Here is a 10,662-nt window from a genome sequence, read left to right as displayed (position 1 = left end):
GCCAAACGAACACCGTTGCTGGAGTCACAATGGGGTGGTTCGCGAAGGACGGAAGAGCTTCTGAGCCATCGAACTCACGCTGTTTCCGGCTCGAGTGTCTCTGATGACGCTGAATTGTTAGCGGCCATACAGCAAGACAATCTCAATGCAGTCAACCACCTTATCAAATCTAGAGGAATTGGAATCGACTCGCGAGACTCCATCGGTCGGACCCTTCTTCAGCAAGCCCTTCACGCCGAGTCCTACAAGGTCGCGCAAGCACTTCTGGAAGCGGGAGCAGATATCCACGCCCGATCGCACATCGATGAATGGCAGCCGATCCACTTCGGCGCTCTGGCAGGAAACGCCAAATGTGTTGAGTTGTGTCTAAAGTATGGAGCCCAAGTCAACGGCCGAACACAAAGCGGCCAAACACCGCTCCATCATGCTTGTAGGAAAGGGAACGAGGAAACGGTGCGATTACTTATCAAGAACGGATGTGAGATCCGGGCCGCAGACAGCAAATACTGGCAACCGCTTCACACCACCGCGGATGCCGGTCACGAGCATATCGTGCGGATCTTGTTGGAGCATGGTGCCCTCAGTCGCTTCAACGACTTGCAGTGGACAACCTTTCAGGACTTTGCGGCCCTACGTGGACACCATAATCTGGTGGAGTTGTTTCGAGAACTGAGGTATTCGCGGAGACCTTACGGTAGCTAGGCTGGAGGGGTAGTTGTAAACCGAGCTGACGCTGGATCGATGGTGATAGATACTTGACAGGTTCGATAGGATATCGACTAAGCAGTCAGCCAAGATAGAATGAATAGTCGATAGCTCGCGTGAATTATCGAACTCTTTGACGTATCCCAGTGGAAGACATAACATAGGGGGGATCAAGGAAGAATGTTGTGTCGATAAAACAAGAGGTCAACAGTTCGAGGTTAAAGCTGGTATAGACGCCGCCTTCCCATTCTGGCTCACGCGACTCTTTGTCTGGGACGGCAGAATGTATGATCACGTGAACATGCGTAAGAGGCTGGGGGTTGAGGGCTGTGGTCATGGAATTTGATTTGAAAGAAATCATCACAAAGTATGAGTTGGCATCTCACGGAGCTGTTATCTGACCGGGTTACAGGGACCGGACCGGGTGTCTAGGGATTGAGGCTTGATTCGACGATGGTTAAACGGAGTAGTAGTGTGTCCGACAGATATATGTAGAGAACCCCGACTTCCCGACGCCAAGTTACAAAGCTCAAGGTCATACAGCTGAGATATAATTTTGTCAGAGTATCATTTTGAAACGATAATATGCAAGAATAACAAGAGGCCAATCTAGTACAACATGTTTCCGTAAATACAGTCAGGTTCAGAGCAGACAAATGAAAAGCCATGATCAACGATCAACTTGCACCAAGATTCCTTTGAACAGAAACCCTATCCATCGGAGAGCGTAGTCATAGATCCGGACAGTGAGTTCGGGTGGGTGCGCTGCAAGAGCGAGCCGGAACTCAACAACTCAGTACACGCAGTTTCTCCTTCAATTCATTGATCTCGTCCAGGCGAATAAGCTGGGACGGGTCGTACATCAGGACGAAACGCGTGGAATTCTTGCCGCGGATCTTCATCGAAGTCGCGATGGTAGTCACAATGTGAATCACCTCGCGCATCGAGACAACGAGACAGGGTCTATCGCGGTCTCCCCAGGCCAGCTGCGGCTCGGTCTCGTCAGTGTTCTTGGCCCTCGCCTTGCCCTTCCCGTTGTACTTGATGGACGGGATAGTGAGGTCAAAGATCAGAGCCGACATGGGTGGGACCTTCAGCAGCTCCTGTCTCCAGGCTCTGCCCAAAGGCTGAATATCAAGACACATCTGGCCGAGCTCGCTATGATCTGTGCAGAAGTCGGTTCTGCGATTGGTGCAGTCAGCGAGAGTCTCACTGTTCGCAAGGGGCTTGAGCAGAGCGAGCTTGACCGGGTGGTTTCCCCAGAATGAAGGCATGGATGGTCCAGCGCCCAGTTGAGAGAGACCTGCTGTGATGAGGCTTTCCTGAATGCACCCGGGGTGATCGATCTCGATCATGTCGTCTTGGGTCTGAGTTAGCAGGGCGTTGATCTCTGCGCTGACAACTGCGCGTTCCTCTGGAACGTCAACCGTGCGTTGTGCGCTGCCTTTCTTGTGCTTGTTTGAGTTGCGTTTCGCTTTCTCGCTTGCCTCCTTCTTCTTCCTCTCGTTGTACTGCTTTAGCTGCTCTTCTGTAGCATACTCGGACCACTGGGGGAATCTGAGGATAGGCCGGGCTTGGGGTTCCTTCCAGGGAAGCTCCTCAATGTCGGAGTCTTCGTCTGGGTTGGTCTGAGGGTCCGATCGCCGTTCAGCTTCGATCCTTATCTCAGGAGCCACTCCAGCCTGTTCCCCATGCTTTGCCTGATGCTTTGTTTTGCCATCCACCTTTTGCGGTTCATCGCCAGCGTCGAGGTCCATGTCATCACCATCAGGACCTGTCGGAGAACCGGCGGGAGCGTTCGAGTCGGACTGAGTGTCCTGCTTTTCTTCGTGAGTCACTCCGTGTTCAGCTCCGTGGTCATCCCTGGACCTAGGTAGCTTGCTGGTTTTACGGCCTCTAGCCATGACTGGGGTGTTATAGATGTTGCTCGTAGAAGGATGGAATCTGAGGATGCGTGGTGATGGTGTTGCTCGAAATAGTGTTATGGGAAGAGGATGAGGGAGCGAGAGGAAGGAGAAAGAAGATAGAGAAAGATGACAAGAAGATGACAGAGTTGCGTGACCACTCGAAGGTCTGGGTCTGAGTGAATGGAGTGAGTCTGTTGTGTTGTGTAGGGAGCTGGGAGCTAAGAGAGTCTACTACAAACAACCAAACATGTCCCTGTCACATGATCCCATCAACAAGTGAATGTTTTGCTTCCCACACAAATATCATGCAATCTTCTGTGTTGTGTCCCTCAAAGCCTCAATTCATGCCGTGTGTGTTGGTTGCCTTAGCCACAACGAACAAGACATCAAGATTGCTCAACATCCGGTCTAGCTGAGTCTCTCTCATCGTTCACCTCAGTATTTACGACAAGAGGCTGTTGCTTTTCATCACATGCCGCAACTTTGAAGCTCCCAGACAGCAGTGCAGGCTGACGGGTGTACCGCGACTTGAGGCAGGCCTGTGACGACGTGATTCCATAGGCCCACGACCCCTGGAGGGAATAAACGATTGCGTCCACGATTTGGGAGATCGCCTTGTCCTGTCTAAATCGACTCTTCACAACTATCGCAGCGTGTACTAGAAGATATTGTCTGTCAGCTACCCTTTCCTCTATCATGCTTGCACGTAACTAACCAACCGAATCATCCAGATGATGGATGTAGTCCCAGCACCGATCGACGGCCTCCTGCAGACTCTCGCCCGTCCCTCGCATAAGCCACGCCACACAGTTCATACTTTCGGTGTCTACCCGACCGTCGTTCATGAAAATATGCTTGGGCAGGGAATACAGGTCGTTGACAACGCCAATCTGAAGACAAGCCTCGTCCACCAGGAGCTGCATGGTCGGATCATCCCAGACGCTATCGGGGATCTGAAGATCGAGCGCAAACTCCATCCAGTGAAACAGCATGAACATGCCCGTGCTATCAACGCGAGATTGCTTCCATTGCTCCAGGTCGTCTGAGGCCTTGCTTGAACCGTGCTCCCTTGCGTGCATGGCCATGATGGCTCTGTCACTGCTTAGCGCTGCGGGCTATGGCCAGGAGAAGAGACTCACCTTTCTAAATAGTCGGCCGCACGGAGGAACTGCTCCTTTCTCGGACTGAGGCGAAACATTTCAGCGAGAACTCCGCGAATATACCGCGCAGACTGGGATTGAATATAGTTGTCGCTGGCTAGTTGGCCGTCAGTGGCAAGCAGTCTCAAGTCACGCGGTAGGCTGTCAAGCCCTCGTCCCATGTGCAGTGTCTCTCCCTGGCTGAACCATGGATATTCAAAGAGGTTATCAAAGAGCAGCAAACAAGTCAGCCATTTGCAAAGTACGACCATTCGGTCATGGCTGGTGGAATGCGGAACCATAAAGGCTACAATGGCGGGTAAGCTCATCGCTCGGATTCGTGATGCGTTGCTCTCGTCTACACTTGGGAGAATAGCGAGCACCTCGTCCATGATCTGGTCACACGTCACCCTCGTGAAGGAGGGATGAGAGCCTCGAAGATCGGTCGTGGGTGGCCAGTAAGCAGGCCATCGCAAACTTTGGTCTTTTGCAGCCATACGGTCAGTATGCCGAAATTGCACGGTGTCGATGTAGGTTCACCAGAAATCAAGACTGACTTTATAGAACATAGTGACTAGGTGGAACGTGCGGTTCAGCCTGTTCAACTACTTTGAATGCTTCCAAGCTGAACGTTGCAACAAAAACGCCAATGCAGGTCGCTTGTTTTATACGCTCTATCCTTGACTCGTGGTAACATCCTTTGGCCGCATGGCAAGGCATGACAAGAGCACTGACCAACATTTCCAAGATTGGCAAAAGCCTATCACATGGGATAGAGTTTCTGGCCGGCCCCTTGCCGATACGTGGATGAGGCGGCCACTGAACCAGGCCAGGGCACCCCCCCGACAGCTTAAATCCCGCAATGACATCTTCGTGCAGCAAACCTGGCGATCTGAGGATCATGACTCCGGTCAATCGGTGACGTGGGGTTCAGACTGTTGTTCGGTACTTGTCCTTGGAACGATCTTAGTAGTCGTTCCTACACGAATTCTTGCCAATCACAGACACTTTATTCTTCCCGGTGACAAGTCAGGTATACTGTGAGCATCCTGGGCTAGCGACCTTGATTATAGTTGGCGACTGTCCAATCGGAATCCTCCTAGTATGCAAACCACGACCTGAACCTGCACTACAAGGATTTCTGTCTTCTTAAGTTGACCCGACACGTCAACCAAGATCTGACATTATCTTACCAGTTCATCTGCCCTCTAATGCTCAATAACTTCATAGTCACCGTGATCATTTTGAGGATCGTCAACGAAACCTGACATACCAAGGGCTCTTGTCTCAGGAGCCATTTCTTTTACATTATCAGATCTCATGCACCTTTCAATTCCTTTCACATCGTGGGGCGGCTCAACTCGCATCTGATTCTCTATATCTTGTTAAGAGCCCCTCACACGGATCCTCACCAATGCCGACCGAAGATGCCACCCAACCGTGTGCACAACAAGAACACTTTCTTACTAAATTCTACTGACCTTCCCTGAATCAGTTTTCAATCATTCAAAACATCCACTACGATGTCACAATTTCCCATGCGACCGGAGTACGACGGCCCGGGCGCGACAATTAGCCGACGGGGATTTACCCGACCGTGGACTCGGAGCATGTCCGGCGATACCCCACACATATATCACGACACATCCAGCACCTCTCCGGCGGAACATCCACCTCTACCTCACGCATACGCAAAATGTCTATGACCGTGGTAGACAGCAATCAACCCCGGGAGGGCTTTCCGCGCCCGTTCCCGGGGACCCCCAACAACGTGCTCGAGCAGTTCCAGATGGCGGGCAAGGTGGTCGTTGTGACGGGCGCCGCCGATGGGATTGGGTATGCGGTGGCGGAAGCGATGGCCGAGGCCAAGGGACACGTTGCGTTGTGGTACAACTCGTGAGTTCCCGTTTCAGAGGTGTTGGCTTGTTTCTCACCTTTGTGGCAGCAACAACGTTGCGGTAGAAAAAGCAGAGGTTCTGGCGCGAGACCACGGGATCAAGGCGGTCGCGTATCAAGTTGATGGTCGGTTTCGTTGAACTGTATTGAGGAGCAAGACTGACCGGTTGTAGTGTCTGATCCGGAGAAAATCCACGCCGCGTTGTCGGATGTGATTCGTGACTTTGGAAAGATTGACGTCTTCGTCGCCAATGCGGGTATGGCTTCGAGGCGGAAAAAAGAGGCAAACTGCTAACAGTGCTCAGGAATGGCAATTTCCAAGCCTATTCTCGAGCAGACACTAGACGAGTACAGGAAGCAGATGTCCGTGAACGGTACGTATCCCCACCAAGGGCATTTTTCCTCGACTAACACCCGCAGTGGACGGAGTGGTCTACTGCTCCAAATTTGTCGGTGACATGTTCAAGCACCAAGGGTTCGGCAACCTGATCATCACCTCGAGCATGAGCGCGCACATCGTAAACGTGCCGGTGGACCAACCGGTGTACAACGCGACCAAGGCGTTTGTCACGCATTTCGGCAAGTCGCTGGCCCGCGAGTGGCGGGACTTCGCGCGGGTCAACATCGTGTCACCGGGGTTTTTCGACACGAAAATGGGGGCTGGGGAGGACTGCGTGCAGGAGGCGTACCGGATGGCGGTGCTGGGGCGGCAGGGGAACGTGAAGGAGATCAAGGGGCTGTACCTGTATCTGGCGAGCGATGCGTCGACGTATATGACGGGGAGTGATTTGCTGATTGACGGGGGGTATGTTCTGCCTTAGCTGTCTGGTTGTCCTAACCTTCATCATTAGGGTGGCAATATAGGATTGATGTGAAGGTAGCCGCAAAGCATACTGCGCGCAGATAGGCAGTTGATGAAAATAGGCTTGCGTATGGTCGAGATCAAGCGGTCGCATTGTCTGGATGAGTGTGGCGTGAAGGTGAAAAGCTTGGCTATTTTAGCTTGAGCACCAACAAGACTGAACCCACTGAGGCTGAACTGCGCAATCGGCGAGTTTACCCTTCCTTCGGTGACATTCGGCGAGTGAGGGTTCAATCAACCCCGGAACAAATTTGTTTAGCAGAGAGAGGGAGCACACACTCACAGACTAAACAACAAGCAGCCAGCTAACGTTTGCTTCTGCTGCTGCAGCTTAGCGCCGCACGGAGTTCGGCATTGCACCCCCCCGATCTGACATCTGACATCTCATTTTCCCCTCAAATAATACAACACCACTCCATCACCTTCATCCAACTCCTAATCACCTTCAAGAATGACTTCCACCATGCGTGCATGGGTATACACCCAGTCAGGCCTGCCCTCAACAACCCTGACACCGACAACCACCTTCCCCGCGCCCACGGCCTCCTCCCTCGGCGCCAATGACCTCCTCATCGAAGTCGACTACGTCTCGCTGAACGCCATCTGTACAGCCATGATGCGCGCCCTGCCTCCGCAGCCCTTCTCTCTCGGCCTCCCTTTCCGACGCCGCATCGCCGTCCCCGAGTTCGAGTTCAGCGGCCGCATCCTCGCCACGGGGTCGCAGGTCGCCACCACCCGACCGGAACTAACCCCCTCCACGCGAGTCGCGGGCTGCGTCTCGGAGCAGGAAGTCTTCGGAACAGGGAAGGGCGCGCTGGCCGAGCGGTTGATTGCGCCCGCTAGCCAGGTCATCGCGCTGGCCGGATGCCCCCTCCCGCTACAGCCCTCGCCCTCGCCCTCGCCCTCGCCCTCGCCCTCAGCCCTACCCCAATCCCAATCCCAATCCCACCCCACGACTCCACCGCCACCTTCCCCCTCACCTTCACCTCCACCAAAAGCAGAACCACTATCACCGCAAGAATCCTCCGGCCTCACCGGCTGCGGCTGCACCGCCATCCAAACCCTAGACCTCACCCGCCTAATCGCCGGGGACAAGCTGCTCGTGAACGGCGGCAGCACAAGCGTGGGCATGCTCACAATCCAGATCGCACGGCACATCCTCGGCCCAACCGGGACGATCGTGGCGACGTGCTCGTCGCGCAACGCGGACCTCCTCGCCTCGCTCGGCGTCGACGAGGTCATCGACTACGTCGCGCACGCTCCGCTGCACGCGTATCTCCGCGCGCACCACTCCTCCTCTGCCCCCTCACCGAGAGCGGACCCCCGCCCCTTCGACGCAATCATCGACTGCATCGGCGACACAACCCTCTACCACCACTGCGCCGCCTACCTCGCCGAAGACAAACCGTTCATCAACCTGGGACAGATGAACGCCGCCCCGGGGTTCTGGGGCCAGATGGCGTGGGCGTGGGAGCAGGTGGCGTGCCGGTTCTGGCCGGTCGTGCTCGGGGGCGTGCCCCGCGGGTATCGCTTCTATAGCGGGCGGCCGCGGGCGGAGGATATGGGGCGGGTGATGCGGTTGGTGGAGGCGGGGGTGGTGCGGGTGGTGGTGGATTCGGTGTGGGGGTGGGGGGAGGTGCTTCAGGTATGTTTTTTTGTTTGGGGTGGGGGTGATGATGGGGGTGATGTGCTGACTGCTTGTAGGCGTACGAGAGGATGGAGAGTAAGCGGGCGAGGGGGAAGGTTGTTGTTAGGGTACGGGAGGGGGCTGCGTGATTCATGCTGTTGCTGGAGCGCAGAGGTGGAAGAGTTTTGGAGACTGGTAGGGTTGAGGCTTGTTGGTGGGTCTGTGGTTAGAGGCGATACTCTTCAATTACACAGCTAGTTGAACGCAACACTGAATGCAAAACGGGTACAGAGCCTCGGAGGTAATCAGACAAGCACCTACGAATATAACCTTGCTACCCCCAATCTCTGCAGTCGTATCGGGCCGTAGCTGCAGCAGTGAGAGTATCACCAAAGATACCCTCACAACCACTCACCTACCTTCGCTTAGCGAGTAGCCCCGTAGCCGGACTGTGCTGGCTATGCATCGAGAAGACACATGCAGCAATGAAAGCCCACCACCTACCATTAAACTAGCTTCAGGATTTTATACACAGATGAACCCGCTCCACTATACACCTCTCCCAACCACCAGCACCAACCCCAGCGCATCACCACACCCCCAACACCGCCGCCACACGCGGAAACAACCGCAACGCATTGCCCGCATGAATCCCCATCATCTCAGACGCATCAAACCCCCCATTCGTCTGGATCGTCGGCAACGTCGCCGCAATCTGGTCACTCGGGACATACGGATCTGCCATGCAACTTGTCAACATATGCACATCCCCAATAGAGAAGAACGAAGAAAGAAGAAACAAAAGAAGGGGAACATACAATCCGTCCCGGTGAGGATCCTCCCCGCCCCCAGAAAGCTCTTCAGCGCCGCCAGCTGCACCGCGGACGTGGCCGAGGCCGTCTCGAAGTAATACCCGGCCAGCTGGGCAACCGAGTCCGCCACGCTCCGCCCGCCCATGAACTCCATCGAGGCGAGGCCGGCGATCCGCGTGGCCAGGTAGGGCATTGCGCCGCCGCCGTGCGCGAAGATCAGGGTGACGGACGGGAAGCGGGCGCGCTGGCCGGTCAGCAGCAGGTTCTCCATGGCGCGCACGGTGTCGAAGGGGTATTCGGTCAGCGGGAGGGGGTAGCCCAGGGCGACGGCGGGGCAGGCGGGCGCGGCGGGGTGCAATAGTCGGCCCCGAGAGTGCGGTGGCTGTGCGCATGGACGAGGGTTGTGGTGGCCAGGGCCAGCACGATGGCTTGGAGGAAGGGCATGTTGAATCTGAGGTATAGACAGAAGTGAAGGAAGATTTCAGATTTCGACGAAAGAGCTGGGGACTTGCTTCCGATAGCGACGCGTTGCGATAGCTAGTCTCTCGCTAGCTGATTAGGATCTCGCCGGTGGAACCGGTGATGCGCCGGAGCCCTACGGAGTACAGTAGTGGCACTATAGTGGCACTATACTCCATACAAGCCAAAACGACCGGGGGAGCATCACTAAAGGCCTCCATTGCATTGCTAGCTCAACTAGCTTAGGCTAGTGTCCAGACTACGGACTAGTGTGCGTTTTAGAGCTGTCCAGTAGCTGCATGCTCAGCCCATCGGCCTCGGGCATGGATGGAATCCTGTCAGCACGAGCATGCGATCCGGTAGACACCGTCGAGGCCGAGAGATTGGCAATATTCAATCCTTGTTCTTTGTTCGATCACACACCAACCATTCCCCTATTCAAGTGTGGTGGTGATATAAGGGACTGGCCTTCCCGACTACTGACCCGCAGTGACAGACATCCACAGTCCCGATTGCACCCTATGGCCGTCTCCATGTCCGAACGAACCGACGAGGTAGATTGACTCCGTCGAGCTTTGATGAGCTTCCCAACACTAACACAGGAATTTCGCTGGTCCGGTTGACGGAGAAGGGGAAGGATGGGGACTGTGGCTCGAGTGCTAGTTCTGTGCGGGGGACGTCGCCGGGTGAGGTGTCTCTCGCAGGAGCGTAGATAGGATTCCAGAGGTAAATTCTCGATTGGGGGGTTGAGTCCTCGAATGCTTATATGGGGAACGGCAGGTGGGTTTAGTTCGGACTGTGTCTGCACCTCCGGATCCATTCGTGTCGACGACGAATGATGGATGAATCATCGAATAGTCGGTCAGAGAGAATGGAAGCGACAAGGGATATCGCCTGCAGCAGAATGGATGGATGAGGGGTAAACGGCGAGGGGAAAGGAGGAAGATCTCCGGTTGGACGATGCTATGTCCCTTTCCCTCCCTTGCAGGATGCGGTGAGAGTCTGAAAACCTCCGACAGGCATGGAGTCGTGCTCCTTAGGATGATAGACAGCCACGGAAACACTACTGGTCATTCTTCCTCCCCACAAACTTCTACCAATCGTCAATGGTGGTTTACTCAGTGAAATCGGGTCCTTCTCCTGCCAGCCAGGCCCGATCGACGACGGACGGAATTAGGGCTTTCCCGTGCAGCCACCCGCTTCGGAGGTACCGTGCAGGATTCCTTATCGAGAGACTCACAGGCTACAGCAGACA

The 10,662-nt window shown here is 54.9% G+C and overlaps 5 protein-coding genes across 5 annotated transcripts; 2 read left to right on the top strand and 3 right to left on the bottom strand.

Moving 5' to 3' along the window:
- Positions 1 to 1,393: 1,393 nt before the first annotated feature.
- On the bottom strand, positions 1,394 to 2,794 carry BO86DRAFT_386989 (uncharacterized protein). Its single transcript, XM_025671473.1, has one exon. The coding sequence runs from the start codon at positions 2,607 to 2,609 to the stop codon at positions 1,491 to 1,493; it is 1,119 nt and encodes a 372-aa protein (XP_025530251.1). The 5' UTR covers positions 2,610 to 2,794; the 3' UTR covers positions 1,394 to 1,490.
- Positions 2,795 to 2,998: 204 nt separating this feature from the next.
- Positions 2,999 to 4,143, bottom strand: BO86DRAFT_397215 (terpenoid synthase; the record flags this gene model as incomplete). Its single annotated transcript, XM_025673489.1, has 3 exons — positions 2,999 to 3,270; positions 3,328 to 3,704; positions 3,752 to 4,143. 3 exons carry the CDS (start codon positions 4,141 to 4,143, stop codon positions 2,999 to 3,001), a joined length of 1,041 nt encoding a protein of 346 aa, XP_025530250.1.
- Positions 4,144 to 5,105: 962 nt separating this feature from the next.
- BO86DRAFT_407830 (short chain dehydrogenase) lies at positions 5,106 to 6,525 on the top strand. Its single transcript, XM_025674301.1, has 5 exons — positions 5,106 to 5,647; positions 5,697 to 5,773; positions 5,821 to 5,904; positions 5,953 to 6,021; positions 6,068 to 6,525. Exons 1-5 carry the CDS (start codon positions 5,448 to 5,450, stop codon positions 6,466 to 6,468), a joined length of 831 nt encoding a protein of 276 aa, XP_025530249.1. The 5' UTR covers positions 5,106 to 5,447; the 3' UTR covers positions 6,469 to 6,525.
- A 275-nt stretch (positions 6,526 to 6,800) lies between these two features.
- On the top strand, positions 6,801 to 8,441 carry BO86DRAFT_240639 (NAD(P)-binding protein). The gene is made up of 2 exons (XM_025667093.1): positions 6,801 to 7,986; positions 8,253 to 8,441. The coding sequence occupies exons 1-2, from the start codon at positions 6,961 to 6,963 to the stop codon at positions 8,283 to 8,285; spliced, it is 1,059 nt and encodes a 352-aa protein (XP_025530248.1). The 5' UTR covers positions 6,801 to 6,960; the 3' UTR covers positions 8,286 to 8,441.
- Positions 8,442 to 8,725: 284 nt separating this feature from the next.
- On the bottom strand, positions 8,726 to 9,392 carry BO86DRAFT_397212 (uncharacterized protein; the record flags this gene model as incomplete). The annotated part of the gene is made up of 3 exons (XM_025673488.1): positions 8,726 to 8,874; positions 8,955 to 9,330; positions 9,372 to 9,392. The coding sequence occupies 3 exons, from the start codon at positions 9,390 to 9,392 to the stop codon at positions 8,726 to 8,728; spliced, it is 546 nt and encodes a 181-aa protein (XP_025530247.1).
- Between the last annotated feature and the right edge of the window lie 1,270 nt (positions 9,393 to 10,662).

The sequence above is a fragment of the Aspergillus japonicus genome (assembly GCF_003184785.1).
Source record: "Aspergillus japonicus CBS 114.51 unplaced genomic scaffold BO86scaffold_9, whole genome shotgun sequence".
Lineage (NCBI taxonomy): Eukaryota > Fungi > Ascomycota > Eurotiomycetes > Eurotiales > Aspergillaceae > Aspergillus > Aspergillus japonicus.
Note: the sequence above shows the minus strand (reverse complement) of the source record. Positions and strands in the feature narration are given on the sequence as shown.